This window comes from Pinus tabuliformis, chromosome 5_2 (assembly GCF_031772625.1).
Source record: "Pinus tabuliformis cultivar Carrire ecotype Pingquan chromosome 5_2, CPIR1, whole genome shotgun sequence".
NCBI lineage: Eukaryota > Viridiplantae > Streptophyta > Pinopsida > Pinales > Pinaceae > Pinus > Pinus tabuliformis.
In genome coordinates, this window is record NC_142306.1 from 934763024 (window position 1) to 934777126 (window position 14103).

The 14103-nt window shown below is 37.3% G+C and overlaps 1 protein-coding gene across 2 annotated transcripts; it reads left to right on the forward strand.

The window, feature by feature from the left end:
• The first annotated feature begins 1013 nt into the window (after positions 1 to 1013).
• LOC149162334 (uncharacterized) lies at positions 1014 to 11117 on the forward strand. 2 transcript variants are annotated; one of them, XM_089437217.1, is made up of 6 exons: positions 1014 to 1250; positions 7992 to 8263; positions 8385 to 9039; positions 9146 to 9345; positions 9433 to 9677; positions 9771 to 11117. In XM_089437217.1, the coding sequence occupies exons 2-6, from the start codon at positions 7992 to 7994 to the stop codon at positions 10526 to 10528; spliced, it is 2130 nt and encodes a 709-aa protein (XP_089293343.1). In that variant the 5' UTR covers positions 1014 to 1250; the 3' UTR covers positions 10529 to 11117. The 2 variants fall into 2 exon arrangements, with proteins under 2 accessions (XP_089293343.1, XP_089293344.1); XM_089437218.1 differs by lacking the exons at positions 1014 to 1250; positions 9146 to 9345 and having other exon boundaries at positions 9446 to 9677.
• The last annotated feature ends 2986 nt before the right edge of the window (positions 11118 to 14103 follow it).

A 14103-nucleotide genomic window follows, 5' to 3' on the forward strand; every position in this document is an offset into this window, starting at 1 on the left:
TTGGGTAGAAATAAGTACTACATTGAGGAATTCAACCCGACATGTGATCTACAACAAAAAGAGTTCATTGGAACTAGCATTCCGTGGAGGGCAAAGGTTCCTATTGCTCAATTAATAACCAAATGGCATAAACTTCGCTGTAAAATAGGATAGTGGAAAATACCTAAAGAAGCTTGGGAGAAATCGGTGTGTACTTTTTGCATGTCTGGAGCAGTGGAATTGGAAAAACATTTCATTTTAAAAAATGATGTATTCAAAGACATCAGAAAAAGTTATAGAAAGATACTTTTCTTGACATTATCTTTTGGATAAGGAGATGATTGGAAAGAAAAACAAATTCTTCATGGAACAACAAATAATTAGAAAGTTTAGCAAATTCATATGAAAAAAAAACACTAATAATCCCATAAGCTATTTTTAACCTCATTTCATTTGTGAACACCAAGAGTTTCCTTTTCATAGCTCTCGCCTATAGTTTTGACACGCGGCTCCTCTTCTATCACCCGAACCGTTGATTGAAAGCTATGCTAAACTGCACCGGCTTCTGGAGCGGGCGATGTTGCGCAACCTTAGTGGACTGAGTGCCACTTCGTTCACCCGAACAATTTGTACCGATTTCAGAAAAGGGAACCTGCCACCACGGTGTATTTAAATTATGGCTTCAGCCTGCTCGATATCGGAGCAGAGTAGCTGTAAACGCAGAGTCTAACCCATCATGGAAGGAGTGGTAAGCGCAGAGTCTGTTTTTTTGCTCATACTCCACAGCAACTTCGCCTGTTGTCCGTGTTTTGATCACCCAGCAGCAATTCAAGAAGCAGTGCAGCGTTGCAGGTTTCCTCTGATCTGAAAAACTATTTTATGTCGGCCTCAACAGCAGTCTCTCTCCACCGCTGTCTCCTACTAAGCCAAATGAAATAATCCCCTCTTTCTTTATTCAGTTAGCGATTATGACATAGCCAAGGACGAAAATAGTATATGAAGGACATTAAGCTTGAAACCCTTGAAGGGTTTTCTGCAATTTTGGCGATGGCTTAGCGAAGTATATGAAGGGATAAATAGGTAAGGTTTAGCATAAAGGAAGGGTCAGGGCTCTTGAGAATGGTCGATACCCACTAAAGCTAGCGCTCGATTTGAGCTTTGATTTCATTTTTACTCACATTAGGTATATTCGTTTCATCAATCTACGATTCAGGGCGCCACCAAATGCCATATCTGTGACTAATTTGTGCTTTATCCAGGCGCTTTTGGAGGTAATCCTACTGTTATAGTCCCTGTTCTGAATTGCGTTCTTGTCATTTCAATCAATTTCTATTTATTTATCAGTTGAGTATTTTCCGTTTATAATTTTAGTCGTTGTCTGAACTGGGTTCTTCTTATTTCTGCCATTGATGGATTGACTGTTAGACTCAAACAAATTAGAACGCCGATTTTTCAAATTTAAATTGAGAAGGTTTCTTGCCAGATTGCTCCAGACATTGAACTCTCAACCTGAGAACTGATAGGATGAAGAACAAATGTTGATAAGTTTCAATTTTTTCTTGGGTTGTGTTTCGACACACAAGAGCTGGATCCAAGTCTTTGTTGGCAGAGCCAATGTGGTCAATCTTTTTGATGTCTATAGTAACTGGAAGAACAGCAGCATTATTGCCCCCCTCGTTTTTTTTGAGGTTTTGATATTGACACACAACTTACTTTTTTCTGAAAGCTGACGCGCATTGCAATGTGTATTCAAATTTCTGGCAAATGTACAATTATTAAGGAGCACAACCTCAGCGTGTGCAAACACATCATGAGTATCGAACAGTTCATCAAACACATCATAAAGAGCACAAACTCAGGGTGTGCAAACACAGCATGAATACAAATACAATAAGAAATGATTGCGTTGTCGTGAAACTCTTCGGGTTACATTTTCTGCAATTTTTTCGATGGCTTAACGAAATATATGAAAGGATAAATAGGTAAGGTTTAGCCAAATAGTTCGCTAAATTAAAGGAAGGGTCAGGGCTCTTGGAAATGGTCAATGCCCACTAAAGCTAGCGCTCGATTTGAGCTTTGATTTCATTTTTACTCACATTAGGTATATTCGTTTCATCAATCTGCGATTCAGAGGGCCACCAAATGCCATATCTGTGACTGATCTTGCTTTATCCAGGGCTTTTGGAGGTAAACCTACAGTTACAGTGTCTGTTCTCAATTGGGTTCTTGTCATTTCAATCAATTTCTATTTATCTATCATTTGGGTATTTTCCGTTTATAATTTTAGCCGCTGTCTGAACTGGGTTATTCTTATTTCTGTTAGTTTCTATTTGTCTTTTAACCGGCTTTTCTCTATATATGTTTCGAGTCCCTGTTTTGTACTGTGTTCTTGTCATTTCTATTAATTTTGATTTTCTCTCCACTCTATATCTTATATATATATGTCAGAACCTGTTGGGTCATTGCCATACTTGGCGAATTCCTTTTTATTAAAAGTTGGGTTCTCTCTATTTGATGAAATTATGCTTGGGCGCCTTAGGATAAAGTATTCTGAACTCAAAATTTTTCTTTTTGTTGATTCCTTATCTGCATTCGGGGAGCATTCTAAGCATCTTTTGATCTGTAAATAGGTGAAGCGAGGTGAAGGGGAGGCATTTTAGTCTTCTGGCTGAAAACCATTGGGAAGTTCTCGGTGTAATTCCACCCCCTGTAACTTATTTCCTTTAGGAGCCTGTTGGGAAGTCAGTAGCAGGTTATTGGATTTGAATTCTTAATAGAAAGTAAATGGTTAAGGTTAGTAATTGTCTTGCTTTTAGCATCTATGCGAAGAGTATTTAAACACCATCAAATATCAATTTCCCTTCCTGTAATCTTAAATAGGGTCTCATATGGGTACAGGACAGTTATTCCCAGTTATATATTTATACCATAGAAATATATCATCCATATGGCCTATAACAGTGTTTATAGGAGCTGACATCCCAGTTAAACGAAAGTGTTTGATGATAAAAAGTTTTGGAGTTGTTATATGGCTGTGGTTTGACCAGCCCTGCCCAGATTTGAAGGGTGGTCCCTTACAACCCTGGCCTTTTCTTTTGTAGCGCCCAAAGAATCATACAGTCTACGCTCAATCTCCTTGGGAGTTGCATGAAGGAAGAGCATCTTTCCAAACTTGTTTCTTATATTACATGAATACTTAATATCAGTGAACTAAATACCTAATGCATACAATTAATGCTCCAGGTATTGAATAAAAATAATGCAACCAAGGAAACTAAAATGAGGTAAATTTATGATGGATTTATTCCTGTTTTGTAAAATATTATGTTATGGAAATTTGTTTAAAGTCAAACTATTAACTTGAAACATGCAGAGTTCTGATAGTAAAACTCACTGTCTACTTTAAGATATGTCACTCTACTTCCCCATAAAAATATATCCCGTTCTACTTTATTTCAAGATTCTCTGTAGAATTAATTTACATCATTTCATTGTGAAATGTAAAATATTAGTAAACTCCCCTTGTAAAATACCAATGCAGAAAATATTAAAAGCAAATAATTGTTCTTCATTTAAAATCTCTCTTTTCGGAGGAAAACAAAGGTGTTCCACATGAGACTGAAGATAAAATCTCTCTTTTCGGAGGAAAACAGAGGTATTCCACATGAGACTGAAGATTTGTTGGAAGATAGATTTATGCCGCAAAAGTTTGGATTGCATAACCACACAGCAAGACTGGAGGCATCAAATTTGACCTTTTCACTAAAAAGTCTGAAGAAAGCACATGTAAAGGTTTCAACTTTTGATGAGGAGGAAATTGCTCTGATAGGTTGCCTATTCAGAAGTGCCCCTTCGCTGCAAACAGTGACGCTTTCGCTGCAAAAAATGATGCCTACTCTGCCAAAATGCTCCCAATATACTCATGGGCAGAGCTTCCTAAAGCAACTTCTAGCTTTGAAAAGACCTTCTGAAGCAAGCGTATATATAGCAGAAAACCACGAGGACTACTGCCTGAGATGCCATATGCCGTAATACACGAAGAATCAATTGATTTTTGACGTAAATAAATTTAGATATTGCTAGAATTTCATGGCAAATACATTCTTGCATTGTGTCCCTCTCAACTATAAATACCAAGATTATGTAACCAGCACTGCTAATGCTTTTTCATGTTTAGATATTGTTAAAACAAATACAGTCTTGCATTTTGTCCCTCTCAACAATAAATACCAAGATTATGTAATCACTATTCCTAATGCTTTTTCATGGTATAAAATTGTGTGCATTGTGCACTGAAGAATCCCACCTATATACGAATGATATTCATTACACCCATATATGAATAATATTCATTAGTATGAAAGTGAAGCATTTTTATTTTTGTTATCAAGTATCTTCCACCGAGCATCCCTTATTGCGTTTTATATTCCTTCTCTGTTACACTTTTGACTGATTGCAAGCTTTTAAGCCATTCTCCTTAGTCTTTTGACTTTAAAGTTAGATGATTTGTGTAAGTAATGTAAGATTCACTTTGAAGTTAGATGATTCTCTTGGTTTTTTTTTACTTTCAAGTTAGATTATTTGTGTGAGTAATGTAAGATTCACTTTGAAGTTAGATGATTTGTGTAAGTAATGTAATGATCTTACAGGGAAGAAGCGTGGGTGTTTTTATCTCATTTGGCAAAGTCTAGATTTATTTTCCTTTTTAGATATGTAGATTACCTTTTTAGATCTTGCAGGGAGCTGGTTGACAGGAAAAAACTTCACAGAAGCATTTGATGCAACTTGCTTTCCCCTTACACTCTTTTCTAGTGCAATTGATCCAGGTTGGGCATTGGGTACTGCTGCAAGTGCAATGCAAGGCTTGTTAGGAATGCTTGTTGAAGGAGGGGCTGATAATGTCAACTAGTGCTTCCTTGAAGCTGCACGTTTTGGGAGCATTGAGAAGGTTTCTTGCCAGATTGCTCCAGACATTGAACGCTCAACTTAAACTCTTTGCTCCAGATATTGAACGCTCAACCTGAGAACTGATAGGATGAAGAACACATGTTGATAAGTTTCAATTTTTTTTTGGGTTGTGTTTCGACACACAAGAGCTGGATCCAAGTTTTTGTTAGCAGAGCCTATGTGGCAAATCTTTTTGATGTCTATAGTAACTGGAAGAACAGCAGCATTATTGCCCCCCCTCGTTTTTTTTGAGGTTTTGATATTGACACACAACTTACTTTTTCTGAAAGCTGACACGCATTGCAATGTGTATTCAAATTTCTGGCAAATGTACAATTATTAAGGAGCACAAACTCAGCGTGTGCAAAAACATCATGAGTATCGAACAGTTCATCAAACACACCATAAGGAGCACAAACTCAGGGTGTGCAAACACAGCATGAATACAAATACAATAAGAAATGATTGCATTGTCGTGAAACTCTTTGGGTCACAGTTTTCTGCAATTTTGGCGATGGCTTAACGAAGTATATGAAGGGATAAATAGGTAAGGTTTAGCCAAATGGTTCGCTAAATTTAAAGGAAGGGTCAGGGCTCTTGGGAATGGTCAATACCCACTAAAGCTAGTGCTCGATTTGAGCTTTGATTTCATTTTTACTCACATTAGGTATATTCGTTTCATCAATCTGCGATTCAGGGCGCCACCAAATGCCATATCTGTGACTGATCTGTGCTTTATCCAGGCGCTTTTGGAGGTAATCCTACTGTTATAGTGTCTGTTCTGAATTGGGTTCTTGTCATTTCAATCAATTTCTATTTATCTATCAGTTGGGTATTTTCCGTTTATAATTTTAGCCACTGTCTGAACTGGGTTCTTCTTATTTCTGTTAATTTCTATTTGTCTTTTAACCGGCTTTCCTCTATATATGTTTCGAGTTCCTGTTTTGTACTGTGTTCTTGTCATTTCTATTAATTTTGATTTTCTCTCAACTCAATATCTTTTATATATATCAGAACCTGTTGGGTCCTTGCCATACTTGGCGAATTCCTTTTTTTTTTTTTTAATTTGGGTTCTCTCTATTTGATGAAATTATGCTTGGGCACTTTAGGATCAAGTATTCTGAACTCAAAAATTTTCTTTTGGTTGATACCTTATCTGCATTCGAGGAGCATTCTAAGCATATTTTGATCTGTAAATAGGTGAAGCGAGGTGAAGGGGAGGCATTTTAGTCTTCTGGTTGAAAACCATTGGGAAGTTCTCGGTGTAATTCCACCCCCTATAACTTATTTCCTTGAGGAGCCTGTTGGGAAGTCAGTATTGGGTCTGTGCAGGTTATTGGATTTGAATTCTTAATAGAAAGTAAATGGTTAAGGTTAGTAATTGTCTTGCTTTTAGCATCTATGCTAAGAGTATTTAAACACCATCAAATATCAATTTCCCTTCCTGTAACCTTAAATAGGGTCTCATATGGGTATAGGACAGTTATTCCCAGTTATATATTTATACCATAGGAATATATCATCCATATGGCCTATAACAGTGTTAATAGGAGCTGACATCCCAGTTATACAAAACTATTCAATGTCTGGAGCAATCTGGACCAACTGAGCTAACTATAGGGGCTGAGTTTTGTCTGTCTTCTTGCAATTAGAGGAATTGATTTTACTTCTTCTCACAGTTCTCCACTACTAGTAAGTTTTGTCTCCCCTCATGCAATTAGAGGACTCGATTTTACTTCTTGTCACCATTCTCCAACTCCACTCACATTATTCTGATTTTATAGCCTGAATATTTGATGATGCTATCTGCTATCAATTGCAATCATTAAAGCTTCAACAAACTTGGTGGTTTTGCAGAAAACTGTGACCCAAAGAGTTTCACGACAGCACAATCATTTCTTATTGTGTTTGTATTCATGCTGTGTTTGCACACACTGAGTTTGTGCTCCTTACGATGTGTTTGATGAACTGTTCGATACTCATGATGTGTTTGCACACGCTGAGTTTATGCTCCTTAATAATTGTACTTTTGCCAGAAATTTGAATACACATTGCAATGCGCGTCAGCTTTCAGAAAAAGTAAGTTGTATCAATATCAAAACCTCAAAAAAAAAAACGAGGGGGGGCAATAATGCTGCTGTTCTTCCAGTTACTATAGACATCAAAAAGATTTGCCACATAGGCTCTGCTAACAAAAACTTGGATCCAGCTCTTGTGTGTTGAAACACAACCCAATAAAAAAAATTGAAACTTATCAACATTTGTTCTTCATCCTATCAGTTCTCACGTTGAGCGTTCAATGTCTGGAGCAAAGAGTTTAAGTTGAGCGTTCAGTGTCTGGAGCAATCTGGACCAACTGAGCTAACTGTAGGGGCTGAGTTTTGTCTGTCTTCTTGCAATTAGAGAAATTGATTTTACTTCTCACAGTTTTCCACTACTAGTAAGTTTTGTCTCTCCTCATGCAATTAGAGGAATCGATTTTACTTCTTGTTACCATTCTCCAACTCCACTCACATTATTCTGATTTTATAGCCTGAATATTTGATGATGCTATCTGCTAGCAATTGCAATCATTAAAGCTTCAACAAACTTGGTGGTTTTGTCCTATTCGGCGATTGGAAATTTGAGTATGAAAGCCAGACAGTTGATGTATCTTAATTCGGATCCTGTTTCCTTTTTTTGCAACGTAAAATTTTAATTTTAAATATATATTTATAAAAAAATTTAAGGGTAGGGTTCTGATTCTCTGATCCTTTTGCCAATTTTGATTGCATCCATGGTTCGTGTAACTTTGGTTTTTATAATAATCTTTAAATTCCTAGTGAAGGCTTTTTAAAATCTTGTGTTAAGTATATCTGATTTGTGCCCCTTTAGGCTGTAGGGTAATGTTGAGATGAACACTTTTGCATACAAGTACGCAGTTTATACTAAAAATGATCTGTTGTTCTATTACCATTGTGATTTATTCTTGGTTTTGCCTTTGTGTAAGAAGTTCATGGTATCTTGTGTGAGTGAGCTTTTACTGGTCTTTGTTCTTCATGTAATGTTTGATATCTTATATGCAGATGGCAAGATGGGATGATATTCTGACACTCCCTGTGCAAGAACCATCCACTATAGAGTTCTCATCATCTGACCTTAATTGGTTTAAGGTGGAGGGTTGGCGTCAAAATGTTGATCATGTTGCTCTAATTCCATTCTCCAGAGTTGAGGACTTTGTGAAGGGAGAGTGTTCCAGTGCTGAATGTCCTACTAGATTTCGTGTTGAAGCAAGACGGAAAAAGGCAGAAGGCAGTTCATATAAGCCAAGAGTTGATGGCTATCTTGAATACATATTGTAAGTTTTTTTTTTAATATTTAAATTTCATTGCATCAGTCTACGTTTTTATGCCTAAGATGGAAATATGTTTCATGCCTACGATTTTAATCAGTGCATATATTTCTTTGTACATGCATAGATATTGGTGCTGTTATGGCCCTGATGACCACAGGAAGGGTGGAACGTCTCGGCCTAGCAGAAAGTGTATTAAACCATCAAAGAAAAAAAGTGCTGGACGACCACATACAAAGAGAGGCTGTTTGTGTCATTTCATTGTGAAACGCTTATATGCTCAGCCATCTGTTGCCCTTATCATATACAACCAACAAAAGCATGTCGATAAGTCTGGTTCTCCTTGCCATGGACCGCTTGATGACAAGGCCATTGGAACACGGTTCATGTATGCTCCCTATATCTCAGAGGAGCTTCGATTACGGATAACATCGATGCTATATGCGGGATTTTCTGTAGAGAGCATAATGCAAAAGCATATGAAAGCTATTGAGAGACATGGTGGTCCTAGTAATCGTGATGATCTCCTCTCTCACAATTATGTACGGAAATTAGAGAGGGATATTAGACGGTCGACATATGAACTGGACTCGGATGATGCAGTGAGTGTTAAAATATGGGTTGAAAATCATCGAAGCAAGGTATTCTATTACCAGGGCTCATCTGATACTGATGATTTCATTTTGGGAATTCAAACAGAGTGGCAACTACAGCAAATGATTCGTTTTGGAAATAATAATCTATTAGCGGTGGATTCAAGTTTTGGGGTTAAAAAATTTAAGGTTTGTATATGCCTCGTTTATTTTTTTTCTTCTGATTTCTTTTTAATAACTTAGGAGGCATGTGAAAGACCCATGGAAAGTATTACCTTGTTTGTTTCCTATGCAGTATCCTGTTTATACTCTTCTTGTCTTTGATTCAAACCAAATTGCAATTCCCATAGCATGGATTATTTCTGCAAGTTTTTCAAGTCATGATGTTCACAAGTGGATGAGAACACTTCATGATAGAGTTTGTGCGAAGGATTCCTTGTGGAGGTTGAATGGCTTTATTGTTGATGATGCATTGACAGAAACTGCTAAAATTAGGTGTGCGTCTTTTGTTTATGATTTGAGTGTATCCATTATTAATAATCAATTGAAATAATCCTTTTGAGATCATAACTTTCTGTTCAGGGATGTGTTTCAGTGTTCGACTCTGTTATGCCTCTGGCATCTTCGGCGTGCATGGCATAGGAATATCATAAAGAAATGCACCAACTCTGAGATGCAGCGGGAGATGTTGAAGCGCCTTGGGCACATTATGTACAGTACATGGAGTGGGTCAAATGTTTTGGATGCTATGGAGGATTTTATGGAAGATTTTATAGACCATAGTGCCTTCTTGGAGTACCTTAAAGCACAGTGGATGCCAAAAATAGGTACGGAACCTTATTTTCAGGGTTTGACGTATATTAAGGCAATCTCATTTTCCAACTAAAGCTAATGTGCTTTTCTGTGTTTGAACTTTGTAGAGATGTGGGTCACTGCAATGAGGACTCTTCCACTAGCAAGTCAGGAAACATGTGCAGCCATTGAAGCATTCCATTCCAATTTGAAGTCTAAGATGTTTAATGAAGCAGACACAGGTGCATATCAACGGATTGATTGGTTGGTGCACAAACTGACTACTGAGGTGCATTCGTATTATTGGTTTGACCACTTCTCAGAGGAAAATGACTTATGTGGATATATGAGAGATGGAGAACTTGCTTCCAATTCATGGCATAGGGCACTATACATTGCTGACAGTGATGTTATTTTGAATGACAAAGATCTTCAGTTTGCTAAGGTGGTTAGCCAAAGTGATCGTTCACGGACACATACTGTCTGGAATCCCGGTACAGAGTTTGCTATTTGTGATTGCTCGTGGTCTATGTCGGGAAATCTTTGTAAACATGTTATTAAGGCTGGTATGGTTTGTCGTGATCGTCAGGTGGCTAGACCATCAATGGCTATGCAGACGTATCATGAAGCTCTACATAGTCTGTTGCAGTGTCCACCAAATGGTTCAATTGTTCTTGACCATGCTATAGCACTCGCCATTCATATGCAGCAGGATCTCAAGAGACTGTTGGGGCCATCAAACCACAGGGGCACAGACCCTCCACTTACGCTGGTTCCTGGGATGTGGGTTTGCAAGAAGAGTAGAACTAAAGGTAAAGTGAGTACTGCAGAAGGTGACAATAAAGCTGTTAGCCACAAAATTGCCTCGGACAAAAAGGCTGACTGAAGCACATAAGGATAAGATTCGTATGCCCCTCCCCATGCTCCAACTCTCCAACCATCAGGGCCACTTGAGCAGCCAGGTTTCTGTCAGGAGTTTCTTCTTCATGGGCTTGGATGCTACTAGAGATGGGACCCCTTAGTCTTGTGCTCCCCCCAGGATCATACGGCCAGGACCTCTCAGCGCTGGCCACTCCACTGAGGATATCATCTGCCAGTGCATTTGTCCCTCACAGGAATGATGAATCTGATATGGAGCCTGTGTCATGGTTCCCCCAAACGTCCTCAGGAGCCAGATCTAGTTTCAGTACTAGCAGGCCTGGATATTCTCTCCTCTGTTACATGCATTTAGAATCTTGAATTTGCACCTTCTTTTATATTTTCTCTTTGCTAGATTTAACCTTTAACTAGAGACTTTGTTCTTTGTCTTTTATGCATTTAGTATTGATCTTGGAATTGGTTTTGCATTCCCACATTGTATCTACGTTGGATATACTATCTCATCTCATATTATTTATTCAACTCTGTATTGCTCTTTTATTTCCATAGTCAAGTTTTCACTAATGCAATCACAACGACAGCATTCTCTGTATTACTCTTTTATTGTTATGATTTCACATATATATTTTGAAACTTGTAAAGTGTACGTGGGTGTTGAAATCATTCATTGGATAACATGTGGTGGTAACTTTAGACCATATCTCACATTTTCTGCACATTTATAATGTATGAGTCACTCAATGTGTTTGTGCATGCATGTGTGGATGTTTGTGCATTCAATATTATTTAATTAAAAGTAACTGATAGAGATTGGCATTGTTGTATGAACCAATGAATGCCTACAACTTTAGAAGAGTAGCCTTAGTAGGAGAATTGTCTCAGAAATTTCTTGCCTTCATTTGATTATGATACTCGAAGGATCACTCATACCGTCTAATATTTGAAAACGCCTTGTGATATTATTTTCCACTCTTCTATCGTCACACCCACATTTGTCTTCAGCTTGCTGGTGTAGAGGTGCATTCGCAACAGAAAATCCAATGATGTGTTTTTAGAGGAATCTACACTTGAAGGGAACATATGGATCACTGTACAAAATCGTTGGGATCTGGCCTCTAAATGCTTATTTTGGTATCAATCTTTTAAGATGAATCATGCGACACAGATTATAATGAATTAGGAAGATTTTTACTTGATGCTTGTGTATGCTAGTATTTTCTATTTGTACAAGTTGAAATGGAAATGGGAAGTTGGTTGCAGTTATTTTTGCATCTAAAGGTATCAAGTTTCAACTAATTGTGCTGCAAATGTGAATTTGGACATTTGCGTAATGATTTAGTTTCTGCTCTACTGCTACAACTATATGTACATTTCAAAATATTAGTGTTTTCATGTTTGCGTGCATTTTAGTGTATTGATATGTTGAACTTGTAAAGTCCATCAATTATGCATAGCTAACCAGAACAGATCTCCTTTTTCTTTCTAATGTTTACGGTTATTCGAAGTCTTCTCAATCAATTTGTTTTACACAATATGTGCCCTTAATTGAATAATTTTGGCTTGCCATGGCTGAGATCTTGGTAATCCTAGCTTGACCTTTCAAAACTTTTATTGACAATCATGATATGTTCAACTATTATTTGTTACATAAATGACTTTGGGTGCTTTATGATGTTCATAATTTCTTATATATGTAATCTTATAAGTAACACTTTTTAAACAAACACCAGTTATATGGAACTATTTTAATTGGCAGTTATGGTTCTATTGTTCTCAGGTTGTGACTGAGAATATATAGGATATTTTTCATCTTTTTGGTGTTCTTTTAGTTACTCGATTTTAAAGCTACTTACTGTGAAAAAGAAGAAAGGCTTTTCTGCACAGAATTTTCCTTGACCACATTAGAATGGGTCTCAGAGTTAGAGAATGTCTTCCACTTTTTAAGAGACTTTTGGGCTCTACCAGTTGCTTGGTCGAATAAAGAAAGATATTTTCTTTTCTTGTGATCTATCAGAAAAGGGAAAAAAAACAATTTATCTGCATTCTTTGATCTGTACAATTTGTTGGTTTGAACTTTGTGCTAAGGTGGCATGTTCTTGTTTTGGTATGCCTGTAGTTTTTTGTGGAAGCCATGACACATATGCTTTCTGTTTTCATACTTAATCCTTTTGCTTCCAGCTTATGACATTTTTGTCCTTTTGTTAACTTGTTCTTACCTAGCAAGAGTGTGAGAAATACCTCAGAGATTCCTTATTTACTTGCTCATTGTTTCCAATCATGGTTCAACTGTCCAGTTAAGCCCTTTTGGTCATCCATGGATGATAATATGATTGCTGTCTCTCTTTTTCCCCTGTAGATGTGTTATTTCTCTCTTCATGGTCTGGTGGTGTTTAATGTCTTTGAAGATAAGCATAGCTTTGGATCTCTTTCTATATTTTCTATGATGAACAACAGCTGATTGTACATGTTAAAATTTGTATTCAAATATGTATTTCATCTATATTTTCATGGTTTTGATTCAATATGGCTCATAATCAGGTCATATTGTGATTGGCATGCCACCAATGAAATTGTTAGTATCACATTCATTCAAGCCCCTCCACATGCTCAGCTGAATGTTGATGTGCCACTTTTGTATACGGGAGCATATGGCTCAATGTCGTCACATACTATGCTCTTAGTAATGGCATGTGCAGGGAAGGCAAGGGAGCTCTTCTATGAAATGCCCAACAAAAACACGTGCCCCAAAGTTGTCACATGTATTGCATTTATTGATGGTCTCTTCAAGGAAGGCAATGGCAGGAGGCCACCAAAGTGCTTCATGAGATGCTGGATAAGGGGTGCAATCCAAATGAAAAAGCTTTGTTGTTTTTAGATGTTTTTGTGCAAATAGGCCATCAGCATAATGAAGTCTCATACACCACTTATAAATGGGTTTAGCAAGGTGGGTAATTTACAGAAGGCCAGGGATCTTCAAGAGATGTCAAGAAAAGGTTGCAGGATTAACCTAGTTAGCTATAGTACATTAATTGATGGACTTTGCAATGCTTGCAGGATATATGAATGTTAACACATTTTGCTCACCTTGTGTATGGTATTTTCCATCACAAATTAAGACACTATGGATATTAGAGGATGTGCAAATATTTAAATTGATTAATGTTGGCATGTCGTGGGCTTACCCAACTCACAATTAATAATACGTATCCTCCATTTATAACAGAAATTAGAAAATCATCATCTTGCAACTTGCAACTGAAGGATGCAATCAAAGAGCAGCAAAAGATTCACGATTGTAACTGAAATTTGCTCATCCTGCAGCTATAAAATGGGCAACAAGCATTTTTTGGGCGTCTTTTTCAATTTCCAGAGCAAGTAGGGGAAATGACTGATAATTGAGTTGAGTCGAGCGAGTATAGCAAGGGAGAGGTTGCCTTACGGCTTCCTCCTTTCATTCCCTGTCAGCTATCGTAAATAGTTTTTATAATAATGAAAGGGAAGCTTATAATTAATGCTCCTTTCTGGAACTTGATTCTTTTCAGGTCTCTGTGAGTTTTGATTTTAGTGTTAATCACAATCAGT